The sequence below is a fragment of the Pinus tabuliformis genome, chromosome 9, assembly GCF_031772625.1.
Source record: "Pinus tabuliformis cultivar Carrire ecotype Pingquan chromosome 9, CPIR1, whole genome shotgun sequence".
Taxonomy (NCBI): Eukaryota; Viridiplantae; Streptophyta; class Pinopsida; order Pinales; family Pinaceae; genus Pinus; species Pinus tabuliformis.
The window spans coordinates 1,319,108,112-1,319,124,006 of NC_142307.1; the positions used below are offsets into that span (position 1 = coordinate 1,319,108,112).

Below are 15,895 nucleotides of genomic sequence, written 5' to 3' on the forward strand. Positions count from 1 at the left end.
TTTGGGCAAGGGTGAGGCCTGAGGATTGAAGAGTTCAATTGCGATCTTGTTGTAGAGGTAACTAATAAAATTAACTAAGAGCATCTTCCATCACATTTATTGTACTTGTCTCTTGATGTTTTAAGTTTTTATATTGCAAAGTTTATTTTCAAGAAACATTTCAAAGCAAGTATTTTGATTATTCAAATTGATAATAAGTGCTTTCATTTCATGCTCAAATCTAATTCCATATTGACATCTTGATTTAGCATTTAACATTTCTTATTTACTTTTTTAAAGTATATTTTCTAATTGTTGAGTTTTGACAATATATATTTTGATTCATGAATTGATTTTATATCTTACAAATATCTTGTGCTAACATTTTTTGTTTGCATTTCAGGGTTACTTTTCTTTCATTATTGGAAACATTGTATTTGTAATTTGAGCAAATGTATCTTTTATTTTGTTGAGTAAACTCTTTATAAGGCATTGGTTTTATGGTTTTATCATGTCGGTGATTTCTATTGCTCATATCATATCTTGCTTATAATTCTTAAAAGTAATCCACTTTCACTTTAACATCTCTCCTAAAATCTCACATTTCTTTTAACTTAGTTTTCCATTTAGGGACCACCCCCCGTACTTGACCTAAGAGATAGCTTAAACGGAGAGAGTAGGGATTTAGTGTGACAACCCCTTCTCTTAGTTCACTGCCACCAACCACACTTTGTGGGGTTGAAAGCTTTTCTCGCTGACTTGTAGTTAGGTGTGGGCGGTAGGAGTAACACCTCCAAAAATTAAGTGGGGTCTCCATAACCCACTTTTCCTAAGTTTTATATGCCAAAATATTCCCTAACGCCAAAATTGCAAAAAATGCTGATTTTACTTAGGAAATTATTTATTGGGGACATGACAAAAAATCAGCGAACATTGGAAAAATTAAGATACCACCAAAATACCGGTAAAAATTGTCAAACATTGGCTAGGCCAAACAATTGCAATTTCACGATAAAATCGGGATGTTTGCCCATGGGGTCCTGCTGCATAATCCACCTTGCAATATATGTGTAACATTGTGATAAGTAGTCAGGAACTTAAGATTCCAAAATCACCATCTTTTCTCCAAAATCATGCATGTAGAGTTTTTGATTTGTTGGGATTTCCAATAGATATTAATCATATTGAAGTTGTTGAGCTTGTGAGACACTATGGTACCTTTTTGTTTTCATAATTTGGGGAAGTGTAGAGGTTTGCTAAGTAGTTTTGAGAGAAACACTTGTCTTCTTAAGCCCTTGTGTTATTTCTTGCTATGAAACTGATGAGGGTTTTTCTAAAAGGTGTTTACTGTATTTCCTAGTTTCTTTTGAATCTGTTCAGACATGTCTAGCATTCAATTCCTATGTCTACCATTAGGATAGATCAGTCTCAGGACGAAGAATCTCAAGAATATGAGAGATGCAAAGCAATTTTCCAAGCTATCCACATTTACAATATATAGACTTTAAAATTATGTTTTATTCTTTAAGAAACCTAGACGCTAATTTTAATAAAAGTCACATTTGATTTCCCCTCACATGTCCTTCTCCAAAGAATTCTCTAAGACCTCTAATCTGCCTTAAATAATGCATCCAATCCATAGTGGATGCTTCTTTTGTGTCTGATGAATATTTATGCATGCAGAAGACCGTAGAATTTTCTTTTTCATGTTTGCAGATGTTGTTCAATCTGGAAAGATTCCTCGTAGTAAGATGCTTAGTAATAATTTGTTAATTCTAACTCTGTTGATGTCTTTGAAATGCTGTTCATTATGGGCTGACTTTTCATGTGTGCAGATTGATGATAAGCTCTATATTTACTTGGAATATGTGTCTGGTGGGTCTATCCATAAACTTCTTCAAGAGTATGGCCAGTTTGGAGAGCCAGTTATTCGCAGCTATACACAACAGATTCTTGCAGGATTGGCATATTTGCATAGCAAAAGTACTGTGCACAGGTGCTTAAGCAGATCTAGTCTTGATACTAGTCATAGTTGATTTTATGTCAAATGAGTATATTTGCCAAAGTATTGCATGCTTGCTTGTCTAGGCAGATTGGTAATTGATTTTTCCACTGCGGTTGTGGCTTACAAAGTATTGTCATTATTTTTTCACATTTTATCATGATATTTAATATTACAGGGACATCAAAGGAGCTAACGTGCTAGTAGATCCCAATGGTCAAGTAAAGCTGGCAGACTTTGGCATGGCTAAACATGTACTTTTCTTATGACCCATATATTGGCTTATCAAGACATAAGGATATGAGATAGTTTCTTGTAGACTATAGAATCACTATGCTGTCATTTTCCTTTCGACAGTTGCTGTTTTCAGCAAATATTATGTCAAAATTCTTTTCTGTATTGATGCTAAATTAAAAGAAAAGAGGATGCTGAAAGATTAATCGAAACTATATATTTTGTAGAGCATATACGAGATGGGTCTCTGGACGAATTGAAAAGTTTATAAAATAATTTGTTTGCACGTCTAACATTTGTTTATTACAATTTACACACATAACTTGGACTAAGGCCTCTTGTTTCTTCAAATATTTAGACATACATTAGTTAATTTACTATGTACAATGCCTCCAAAAGCAGTAGGTGCATGCTTTAGCATGTATCTTTTATAGGATCCATGCTTTGAATTAATCAACATCATCCCTTAGTATGTCTTATATGCCTATTACAAATGATGTGATATCATCGAAATTGAAATCAATCCCATGCTTAGTTTCCCGAATTCATTTTTTTTTCAAGGTGGGTGCTTCGAAATAATATTGTTTTGTCATTAGTTATTTATCAGGAAGTTGGTTAATTAATAATAGTCCACCAGTTGGTTAATTACAAACAATATTTTATGCTCTTGATACGGGTGCTCTTTTGACAGTTACACTGAATCTCTCTTTTGTTTGGAGCTTTGTTTTTAACTTTCATGAACAATTGTATCCCTTAAATTAGGTTTCTGTTTGTTACATTACATAAAATTCTATCCTTATCAGTCATCTTCACTTACAAATTGCTTCTATTTTTTAATGTTAATGTGTTCAAAATACAGTTTATTATTTCTAGTTCTTTGTAACAGCATTCTATGGTGTTTCTCTTATATAATCTAAACCATCGGAAACTGTTTTATGATGAGATTTATTAGTGAACCTGTAATATTTATTTACTTTTCTGTTTTGTACTTCTGTACACTTCGTACATTATCTTCATCTTTCTTGTGTGACTTAGTCTAAATTGATTACTCACCCCGTTTATTGTATTTTATCGGAGACTTTGTTGACTTAGATCACACTCCCCACAATTTTGTACTCTATGTATAATAGTACAAATCACTGTTGATAATATCGGCGATATTCGAAAATATCGCGATATTTTCGGCAAAACGATATATCGCCGAGAAAATATCAGCAAATATCGGCTATGTTTAAAAATTTGAAAAAATTATTTTTTATGCTTGTCGATATTTTCGCCAATATTGCCGATAAGATATTTTCTAGACCCTCGCCGATATTTTGCCGATACCGATATTTTCAACACTGGTACAAATGAGTGTACGTCATGTATACAGTTCTGACAATTCTCTCGTTACTTTCATATTTGTCTCTTACATGTCCGCTTCTGTGTGTCATTATCAGTTGTTGGTGTTGTGCTCATATCAATTAGTATTAGAGCCTTAAGGTTAGGGCTTCTTAGGAGCTTCACCATTCATGTTTCCTCTGGAATTTTCTTCATACACAGGATCTATTTTCAAGTTCTCCAGGTCATGCGACTATGAAGATAAGATGAAATTTCTCCCTTGGTGGGATTAAGGGGGTGAAGAGCTCCTAAATTTTGCTAAGTGGTAAAATGCAATTGCTTTACAAATTCTAGTCCATTATGTTTGAATTTGTTTCATTTCTTCCGGTAACCCCATGCATCACTGTTCTAGTTGTGAAACCCTATTGGTTCCTGTTCCCGATCTAGTTAGAAGTGTTGCTAACGTCTTGACAGCCTGTTAAATGGGCACACACAGGGCAGGGATCCATTGTCACCTCGGCTGTAGCCCCCCATTGTTGAAGCCCAAAAACAGCCTAAATGGCCAAAGGAGTCCCAAAGATAACCCCAATTAACTCCAGGTAAGATCAGTGCCTTATATGGAGTCAATTGGAGTGTAGGTGTTCACTTCTTGCAACTATTTAGAGGTAAAATGAATGATTGTTGTAGCAGAAAACTAAACAGCAATTTTAGTAGCACCAAAACATCAAGAAAAATATCTAACCAAATGTATAATTATTTTATAACTTGGTTACTGGTTAGAAAGTTGTAGGTCAAAACAACATGCTGTCCTGTGTGACAGACTATTTGGTTTATATAAAAACGCAGGGACAGCCTATAATAGCCACTCTATATGTGACTTAGCTCTTCCAGATGGTTAGTCTAGGGGTGGAAATGGTATGAGGGTCAATCATAAGGCTTTTGAGCCTCCCTCAACCTAAATCAACTAAAAAAGTGTATTTCTAGCAAGCTGGAAATCACTTTTCAGAATTCTGAGTGAAACACTCTTGGGAAATTCACCCAAAAATTTCTAGAATTAAATTCAAGCTTTAAAAATGGCTGGAAATCACCTAAAAATTACTCTAAATGCAAGAAAATATAGAATTTAAGCACTATAGAGTAATAGAAAGAGGTTGGACAATAAATTGAATTACTTGGATGGCTGAAACCTCTCCTTTGTTGCAGATCCCACTTGGTACAACAATGAAGTCTTCAGATCTGCAAGGCCAATAAGCTGAATGCAAGCAGTGTTGCAAACATTGTGATATATTGCCACATTGCGATTTTTTTTGAGCATCAATTTTATCGGCCAAAAAAATCGCAGATTTTTAAGTATGAAAAAATTGGGAAAAACTCACAAAATTTGGGATAAAATCATAAAAGTTGCAAAAAATTCGCGAGTCAATCTAAAAGATCAGCTTGAGTCACTGTTTGGTTTTTTTTTTAAAGTCGATATCATCTGCTGAACTCAAGCGAGTGGGTTGGTCATGGACAAAAATCGCCATCACTGTTGAGTTAACTTTCTTGGTAACGTTCAAACCTGCTTAGGAGTGGCTTTTCCCAAAGTGGCGTCTCTAGCATTCAACTCTTGTGTGTGATGATATGAGATCCTCCACAATTCGAAGCTCCCCTCTGGAGATGGTTCGGTTGCTTGGATTGACTTACTTGCAAAACAAATTGGCAAAGTGGGGTCACCCCTTAGTTTTCCCCTTCCACGTGACTAGGTAGCCCCTCGATGGCAAGGATTGTTAACTTTAGCGTGATTTTATTTATTACCAAGAGTAGTTAGAATAAAATCCCCATAACTTATATCAAGAAAAAGAGTGAGTACAATATTCATTCCACACAGTGCATAATTTTATTTTTTATTTTTTACAAAGGGTTGCTAGAATGAGCTCTTTTATTATGATGGCACTTGTCTCAAACAACGACTTTAAGAATGAGGGGAGGCTAGCCTTTATAGAAAGAATTGTGACAACTAGTTAATGGCTAGTTTGACTCTCCCTCAATAAAATATTTTACTAGTCATCCACATATTGGAGACTTGGTAAATTAACTCATGAAATATTAAAAATAATTTTATTCACACACTAAGGGGGTCGTCTTGGACAAACCTCCACGAATTGGCTCAAAAATTCCCTTTTCTCATGGTTCACAATGGTTAATAGCCAAAATAGTAAGCTTTGAAGGCTCAACGTTCAACTAGTTCGGTCCATGACAAATTCGACTTGGTCCTTGTAGTGCGACTTGGTTGAGGAAATCAACTTGGTCATTTAGTGCAGAAATTCATGTTGCAACGACCACTTTCTTGGTCCAGTGCCCAACTTACCAGTCCATCTTCCTTCTCCGATTGGTTTGACTTGACTTTTTCCATTGAATAATTTGACATAGCCACCCTTTTGCCGGATCTTCAACGCCCTTGCCCTGCTGGCAAATTTGGAACTTGGGTATGTTGCTTTGCTTGCCCGGGTTTGTACTAGGTACTTGTTATCACAAAAAATTGATCATCTAGCCATAATTTGCTAGATGGATCGAAGTACACCATGTAGGGCCAATTTTACCATAGTAAAATTGCTTTCACTATGAGAAATTACTTAATAAACCACATTTGTTAAGTCATCTATAATTAAACCCATGAAGAATAATTAAATAAATCACTATTTATTTAATTATCTTCTAGGAATAATTAATTAAACCATTGTTTACATAATATTCCTGGTCACATTTGACTCAATTATGAGAAATTAATAGATAAATGATTAATTATCTTATTTTTCTCTAGGAATAATTAATTACTCACTAATTAGTTATTATTCTTTGTCAAGTTTGACCAGATCCCTTGGGAATAATTAGATAAATCATTATTTGTTTATTATTCTTTAACCATATTTCTTGAGATGATAAATAAATCATTTATTTATTTATTATTTCTAAATAAAAGTTTAAATACTTTTTCCCTTTACCAAATATAATAAAATATTCCAAATGGTTATTTCTAGAATGGGGTTAGTAATATTTTATTATTGCTCATTATTCGAGGATAACCTAATATTTTGTTATAAATAGAAGGGTTTTCCATTCATTATTCACTTTCGATTATTTTCATTGTTGCACTCACTGTTGCAGCTCTGATTATTATCACTATCGCTCACCATTTTCTTTTCCATTTGAGTTCTCATTGAGCTCAAACATTTTATTTGCTGGGTTTACACATTATAGAGGAGAAAGACTCTATAAAAGTTGAAGAGATTTGAGGATAGCCAAGAACCCATCCCATAGAGAGGGACTGGTAACATTATTTGTTCCCTTCACAAGTGTTGTTTAATAAAATATATTCTTTATATATTTGGTTTCCATTGGATTATTGGAGTTACTTGCGCTTATTTTACTATTCCATTTTGTTGTTTAACTATGACTGTGGCATAGATCAGGGCTTTGGCAGGTTTTGTTTCTATCATTTGCTGCAAATCTACAATGTTTGGCAGCCATTTTCATTGTTAGGTCTGTTTGTCATCCATAGCCTTAAGTGATTTCTTTTTGTACACATTCAAGAAGAAAACACAATAACAATACTTGTCAATTGTTTGTTATCTTGTAGGGTGTTTCCACATCATCACCTTGAATGCCATGTCATCACCTCCCCGTGCTGGTTCTCTAATGTCCTAGTTGATCTCTGAAACATGACACACGTGTATTCTTTGCCTCTTCGTGTTGATTACTTTTGACATATTGCATACCTGATTTTGCCCAACACTTTGCTTGTTGTGCCCCTTGGAAACCTGTTGTGACATGTTGACCAAGTTTGACCTAGTTGTAACTAGCCCTTGGATGTTTCAATCTGAAAAATTCCACATGGCATGGATGTAATGTCCCTTCCTAAATTAATTTGTCCCAAGTTTATTTTTCCACAATTTTGACATTTTTGGTAACCATGGGACCCTTGAAATTTCGAGAGAAAGACTTAGGAGAAAAGGGAGGCCGAAATACTTGGTTAGTAGAGCATGGGGGCCAAACACATAGGAAAAACCAACTCGCCTAAGGAGAAATTCGAATAGCCAAGGAAGGGAAGCCGAAAAGCTAGATGGAGGGGCCCACGTGGCAAAAGGAAGCTATCTAATTATAAATAGGAGAAGCTCAACCTCATTTGGGGTCTTTTGTTAATTGAACTCACTTTTGTTGCTCGAACTACTTAGCTGGGTCAATCGCTGTTTAGCACAGGGTTTTCCAAGCGGAGAACTCACCTTTTCTTCAGGGGACTTCGAGTGCCACCCTAGGGAGGTCAAATCGTACCACTTTGGAGAAGAGATGGAGGGGATTTAGAGCTTATCACTCAGCCATTTGCTCAGCTAGTGCGTGTTCCAAGAGGACACAGGAAGGGAATACGCTGGTGTCTTTTCAGGGGTCTTTCGGGTAGCAATTGCCGGGAGAATTTTGGCATAGAAGCTTCAGTGGGATATCAACCTTTTGGAGGAGTTTTGGAGCAGGAGGTTGTTGCTTGAAGGCAGCACGAATTACAACATCCAGGGCCAGCGCAAAAGCCTCTCACTGGGCACACGTGGGAGCTTGTGGGTTGAGTTGTGGAGCTGGAGTTTGCCAGGGGAAACAAGGAGAACCTTTGGGGAGTGTAACTCAGCCTTTTTGGAGTGATTTGGAGGGCTTTCTCTGGGAGTAGTAGGCAGGCCGTACTTTCCAGTAGTTGGAGGAGGACATGGTATTTGGGGACCGAATTTCGGGGGTCAAAACCAGACCAAACCCCTTCTGGGCTTTGGTGGGTTATTTGTGAGGAGCTTGGGATTAATTTTGCAGAATTTTCTGAGCACCGAAGGTGGGGTTTTTAGCAGCTTCTTTCCAGTAGATAATGCAATTTTTCTGGGGTAGCGCAGGGCATCATTGGATCAACAGATTCTGTCATTTTGGCTTGTTATTTTATCACCTGGGTTTTGTCACATGGGTGTTTACTGAGTGTTTGAAATTTCTGGTGTTGTATTTATTGTTTGCTTTGCATATCACTATTTTTCCTAATTAGGAACATTGCAGTGGTATCAAAGCTCAGATCTTGGCTCAGTCGTGGGGGAAATTTCCTATGAACGAGGAGGATAGGCAGAACGTGACTTACAGAGACAAAGGTATAGGAGCAGGGAAAGGGAGTTGGAGATTACACCTGATACAAAGGCACGTGGGAAGGCAGTAGTTGTAGTAGAGATGGGAGAGCCAAAGAGTAAGGAAGAAGCAACATTCGATAGCCTCTTGAAGGCCCTCAATGATTTGGCTAAGGGACAAAAGGAGATGTTGGAGGAGATCAAACAACAGAATAGGGACAAGGGCCTTCATCGTGAGTTCCTATTTGGAGAGACTTCAGGGGCCTCACAATAGTATGACCACCCTTCACCTGCCACTCACCCAACTTTCAGTGGGCCATCCAGAACCACGCTGCCTACTTTTCTACCATCAACACCTAGTGAGCAGGGAGGATCGGATGACCAGATGCCCATGGGAGATTTCTTCAGGGAGTGGCAATCCATGGGGGAAGATTTCAAAGCAGCCCTGTCATTCAGAGACTATTGCCAGCTCAAACAGAATGAGAAGGGTAGGTACAATGGGGGACTGAGTACATAGAACTCAGAGTTGCAGCATACCATTGGGAGGATGTACTTCCCCACATATGATGGCTCTGCCAAGGGTACAACTCGAGCTTGGGTGGAGAAGTTGGATACTTATTTCTAGCTTAATCGGATGATGGAGGTGGAAGCCATCAAAATGGCTACCTTGCACTTGGAGGGGGAAGCACATGAGTGGTGGTTTCACGACTTGTCCACATTGGGGCATGCCAGTGTGACCTCTTATGAGGATTTCACATGGAGAGTGGTGGAGCGTTTTGATAGGAGGGACCCGGAGGCTCACTTCAGGGAGTTGACCCAACTTAGATAGATTGGCCACCCTGAGCATTACATATCAGAGTTTTTGAGGGTTTCAGTTATGGTTGCAGACCTATATTATGTTAGGAGGGTGTACACATTTATAGAGGGGTTACTTGAGACATTTTGTGGACTGGTGAAGTCACGTAGGCCCTCTACCTTGTAGGAGGCGGCGACTTGTTTTGACTTGGAGAAATTGAGGTCATATTTGGAATCTTGTTGGAATAATATTTGATGTACTATTGATGAACATAATTTCACTGTCATAAGGAAATATTCATTTGGTTTTCCCCTTGTGGGTTTTGCCATGGTTGTGAGCCTAATTTTGGTCTCTTGTCTCTTGTTTCTTGTTCTATTATTTACTGTGATCTCTATATTGCTCTATTGATAAAATGAATGGTTGAAGTTTTTCCCGTATAACTATTTAATGGTTGGAATGTAAAAAGAATACTGGTTATGCCATTAGAAGTAGTTATCAATTGTGAAAAACTATACTAGTCTTGAATACACTAGTAAAATCAACATGGTATCAATGTTTTGGTTAAGGGAAAGAGTTATGAGATCACCTTGAAGAGCGTTGAAAGCACCTTGAAGAATCTTGGGATTTGTGATTTTGGTTGGTCATCTTCATATTCATCATGAATTCCTTCTTGAAGATAGAGAAGAAGCTTGAAGGAGCTACTAATTATAGGGCATGGAAGGCTAGGATTGATCTAGTACTTGCAAGGCATAATCTTTTGGGCATTGTTACAAGTAAAATTATTGAACCAATTGATGATGCGGGGAAGAAATTTCAAGAAGATTACATCTTGGCAAGAAGCATCCTTATAAAATCTGTTAGGGATAATCTAATTCCCTATATTCCTAATCACCAAAATCCAAAGGGATGTATGATGCTGTCATTGGTTTGTACACTATCAACAACATCAATCAATCTATAAATTTGAGGGGTCAACTTCGCATTATCAAGATGACAAAGAATGATACAATGGCTTCCTATTTTGTAAACATATCTCAAATAAGAGATTAACTCATGGCCATTGGAGAAGAAGTATCTTACAAAGAATTGGTAGTTGTAGCTTTGGGTGGTTTGCCTAGATCTTGGGATCCTTTTGCAGCAAGCATTAGTGCAAGAGAGAATGCAAATTCATTTGATAAGATTTGGGCTTCGAACAATAAAGAAGAATCAAGACTCCATTCAAGAGACTAGACTGAAGATCCAAGTGACGAAGCTTTTGCAGCTCATTCTAAGAGTTCTAAAAGTAGATCTAATTTTGTAAGATATCCAAAGAAATTTTGGTAGAAGAGCTAATTCAAGACCTGCTCGAGATCTTCTCCAAGAAGGGAACCTGGTCCACACAGATGTCCTCCTCCTCCCTCTTATGATAAAAGAGAAAAGAGATGGAAGAGATTTGACAAATTTTCAATGCTTTCATTGCTAAGCATATGGTCACTATCAATCCCATTGTCCTAAAAGAAATCAAAGGAATGGAGATCGAAAAAGGAAAGGGAAGCGTCATGCTTCTACAACGGACCTTGATGAATCCTTTCATAAGAGGATGCCTAGAAATAATGAATCTAATGTTGAATACTCATTTTATTTTGCTCTTACAGGTTCCATTGCAGGTGTTGATGAGATATGGTTGGTGGATAGTGGTGCCTATAGGAACATGAATGGGAGTCATGTTCATCTCTTTGAATTGATTGAAAAGAAGATTACTCAAAGGGTTGAGCTTGGAGCCAATGGAAAATATGAAGTCAAGGGTACTGGTTTGTTAACCTTCCAATTGGAATCAGGAAGTAATGTATCAATTAACAAAATTTTATATGTTCTTGGTTTGAAGAAGAACTTGCTGTCTATTTCATCTCTTCAAGACAAAGGATATAGAATTGATTGATGGACAAGTTCTAGTATGGAAGAAGGGTGCCTCCTTTGAACCTGCCAAGGTCATTAGTGTGCGAATTGGAGGCCTATATCGTCTCCTTGGACATTCAATTCAAGCCTTGCTACACAACATGGGTATTGGTTCGTTAACCTTCCAATTGGAATCAGGAAGTAATGTATCAATTAACAAAATTTTATATGTTCCTGGTTTGAAGAAGAACTACTTGTCTATTTCACCTCTTGAAGACAAAGGATATAGAATTGCTTTCGTTGATGGACAAGTTCTAGTATGGAAGAAGGGTGCCTCCTTTGAACCTGCCAAGGTCATTGGTGTGCAAATTGGAGGCCTATATCATCTCCTTGGACATTCAATTCAAGCCTTGCTACACAACATCATTGATCCTTGTGAACTATGGCATCGAAGGTACACTCATATTCATTATAAAGCATTGTCTAAATTGAAGGATTTGGTTAAAGGTGTACCTAAGATTAAAATTGAGCATGATGGAGTTTGTAAGGGATGTGCCCCTGCAAAGAATGTTAAAGGAAGATGTACTAGCAATGATAGTAGATCCAAAGGAATCTTGGATCTCATGCACTAATGTTTTTGGGCCTATGTTTGACAAGACCTTGGGTGGAAATTTATGCTATGTCTCCTCCATTGATGATTAGTCACACAAAACATGGATTTATCTTCTAAAGTCCAAGGATCGAGTATTTGAAAAGTTTCGTGAATTCAAAGCATAGGTTGAGAATGATACAGGAAGAAGAATCAAGACCTTAAGGTCTGACAATGGAGGAGAATATGTTTCCAAGGAATTGATTGCTTTTTGTAGGGATGTTGGAATTAAGAGGGAGGTGATAGTTCTCCACTATCCTCAGCAAAATGGAACTTTGGCAGAAAGAATAGGACTGTTATAGAATCTTCCAAGGCCATGCTTCACGATCAAGAATTGCCAATGTTTCTATGGGGAGATGCTGCAAGAAAAACTATTTATGTTCAAAACAAATGCCCACATCAAATTTTGGACTACAACACTCCTGAAGAAGCCTTTACGGGTGAGAGACCAAATGTCTAAAACTGGAGAATCTTTGGTTTCCTTGTTTATGTTCATGTGCCCAAGGAGAAAAGGAAAAGTTGGAACCTTCCCAGAAGAAAGGGACATTTGTTGGTTACAGTGAAAATTCAAAGGCCTTTAGGGTCTATGTTCTAAGGCAATGTTTTATTGAAACATGCAAGGATGTTATATTTGATGAGGATGTTGCTTTCTAGAAATCCAAGGGGTTACAATTGGACTCTGATGATGAGATACATGTGGCTCTGACAAATGTAGAATCAAAATCTAAAGAAAATGAACTGAGGAATCAGATTCTCATTAATGATCTGACAATCATGAACTTGTTGAATCTCTAAGAGCCATTGTACTTGAGACTCAAAAAAGACCTGCTTGGCTTGAGCAAACATTGAAGGAAGGTGAAGGACATGCTGAACCTTGTGGAACCTTCAGGGAAAGCAAGAAGCCAAAGGAGTACTCTGGTTATATAACTATAAAGTGTAAGATTATTGAGTTTGAGCCATCCACTTATGAAGAAGCTATTGAGAATCAAGTTTTGAAAGATGCTATGACTAAGGAGTACCAATCTATAATGAAGAACTATGCTTGGGAATCATGCCAAGAAGTGAAGGAAAGTCTATCGTGACTTCAAAATGGATCTACAAAATCAAGCATGCTATTGATGGAAGTGTTGAAAAGTACAAGGCTAGATTTATGGCTCGCAGATTCTCCCAGAAAGAGAGAGAGTGTTAGTTTTTGTAGCATCGGATGTGTTCTAGCCTTGAAAATTTGTGGAGAGGCTAGAATACATGAGATCTCCAAAACCCAGAAATCGTTTCAAGAAATTTCGCCTAGAAGTGTCTCAATTAGATCATTAACCGCTTTTTAAATATTTCCTAATTCTAAACTTAGGGAATATGGTTAATTAATCAATATTAATTGAGATAAGGTGAGAATCATCTAGAAACTCATACAGATCAATCTAGAGATGATCCTAGCCATTGATTAAGCTTTAATCTTGGCTGTTGGTGCTGCAACAGTGGATTATAAGAGGAGATCGATGTGGTGATGGAGAACACACCAGTGCAGATACTTAGTTGCCAGGCAGTTCGATTTTCTCAGTAGTAGCAGCTTAGCAAAGAAGATAGAGCTAGAGGGTGAGTAGTAGGTGGAAGAGGAGGGCAACAACATTCCAGGAGGAAGGTTTATAGTCCCCGGAAGAGGCAAAGAAAGGAAGGCCAAAATACTCAAAGGGCCAGCATAAGCTTTGCGCAAAGGGTGATGCATGGAGCTCAACGCAAAGGATACAAAGGCAATTTTGGAGGCAGAAAATCGCTGTGGGGTGAGAGAAAATTCTCATGATAATTCTTGCCAATTTTTTCCTCAGATTAGATTGCCAATTGGGCATCTAAATTATTGCATACATAATTGTTGTTGAAGAATAATAATAAAACCCTCATTTGCTGCACTGGTTCTCCCACATTGGGATGTTCCGAGGACAATTGTCCAAAAATAACTGTGTCAAAATTCTTGTGTGTGCTAGAATTTCTCAGTTTTCAGTATTTTATTTTCCGCAGTATTTTTATGGTGAAAATTGGAGTTGTGATTTTATTCGTTGTTCGCCATAGCAAATAAACTACATAACTAAATTTTCAGATAGAAGAATAATTTCTAGTTGTCGTGATAGATAAAAATTTCTCGTGGTATCAGAGCAAACTTGATCAACGGGAGAGCTCATGAAAACAAAGGAAAGAAATTTCGCTGCTCAGCAAGGGCAGCAAGCCGAAATTGCCAAAGGCAACACAATATTTTTCTAAGGGGCCGAGTTTCTTGAGGAAAGACCGATTTTTCTGAGAGGGTTAGAAAAATTCAATCCTTCCAAATCGAGTGATTCCAAAGGCAGAGGGAGCACCTCAATACCTTCGTTGGGCAGATCTCTAATTGGACGCAAAGGGTTTTGCAGCAGTTTGCTAGAGCAGGGCCAACGTCGGGGTGGAAAAGAGAAATAACACACTTAAATTCTTCGGCATAACTATGGACAAAAGTAACATTTAGGAGACTTCAAATTTGTCTTCTAGATTGGAGGACGAATTTGCTTGCTTAGCATGATCAACTTCACAAGGAGTCTGGTATATAGACAGTGGAGCATCAACTCACATGACAGGGGGTTAGAGAATATTTCTCTAGCTACAAAGACAAGCAAATGGACTTCCAGGTTACTATGGGAAACAAAACGAAATGTACTCCAGTAGGGAGAGGTACCATAGATTTTAAGAGGGAGTCAGGAGCAAGCACCAATGCTACAAATGTATTGCATGTGCTAGGATTGGGTATGAACTTGATTTCAGTGTCCCAATTATAGGATAAGGGGTATGATATTCACTTCATAGGGAAGAAAGTGTATGTCAAACACCCAAGCTGGTAAAAGGTAAGATAGATTGGAGTTCGAAGTAACAGATTGTACTGGTTACAGATTGATTCTCCAATGGCACTAATAGGCAGTGACAATAGCAGTGGGAAGGAGCTGAATGAGTTATGGCATAGGAGAATGGGACATCTACACCATGGAGCACTTAGGATGCTCAGAGAAACAATAACAGGGGTTCTAGAACTTGGCACAAAATACGATGATGTGTGAAGGGATGCGTACTTGGGAAGTATGCTAGGGCAGTGTTTCCAAGAAGTGACAGTAGAGCTGATGGCGTGTTAGGACTTATACATTCATATATTTGCGGCCCGATGTCCACTAGAGCTCTCAGTGGTGCTGAATATTTTGTCACCTTTATTGATGACCATTCCAGGAAAACCTAGATCTACTTCTTGAAGACCAAAGATGAGGTCTTCAATCGCTTTAGAGAGTTTAAAGCTCTCGTGGAGAATGTGATAGGGAAGAAGATCAAGGTGCTTCACTCAGATAATGGTGGAGAATATATTGATAAAGACTTCACATATTTCTGTGCGAAGGAAGACATTAAGAGAGAATGGACAACTCCATATAATCCACAACAGAATGGTGTAGCGGAGCGGAAAAACAGAACCATTGTTGGAGCTGCAAAGGCTATGTTATATGACTAGGATCTACCCATATTTCTATGGGTAGAAGCATGTAACATGCCAATATATATTCAGAACAGGACTCCTCATAGAGCATTGGGGAAGAAAACGCCAAAAGGAGTCTTCATAGGGAAGAAGCCAAAAGTTAGCCACTTCAAAATTTTTGGTAGCGTTGCTTATTGCCACATGCCAAATGATAAACGTACCAAAATGGATTAGATTGTAGAGAAGTGGTTCTTCGTTGGGTAAAACGAAACCTCAAAGGCATACATAATCTACATTCCTAGCAATAGGAAGATTGTAGTAAGGCGAGACGTGAAGTTTATGGAGGACCGAGCTTTCAAGAGATCCCGTGAGATGCCTGTTGGTGATCAAAATCTGTGAGCAGAAGATCCTTTGGTTCAGTAGCAGGGGCAGCCAGTGGGACAGG

The 15,895-nt window shown here is 37.8% G+C and overlaps 1 protein-coding gene across 4 annotated transcripts in view; it reads left to right on the plus strand.

The window, feature by feature from the left end:
* The window catches only part of LOC149153387 (mitogen-activated protein kinase kinase kinase YODA-like), a 294,318-nt gene that overhangs the window by 143,682 nt on the left and 134,741 nt on the right, over window positions 1-15,895 (plus strand). For all 4 annotated transcript variants that reach the window (XR_016263137.1, XR_016263135.1, XR_016263136.1 and 1 more), the window contains exons 7-8: window positions 1,815-1,975; window positions 2,160-2,235. Coding sequence is in view for 1 of the 4 variants with exons in the window: in XM_089441563.1 (XP_089297689.1) it covers window positions 1,815-1,975; window positions 2,160-2,235 (237 nt within the window). In the remaining 3 variants the exon portion in view is untranslated. The remainder of the gene's footprint in view (window positions 1-1,814; window positions 1,976-2,159; window positions 2,236-15,895) is intronic.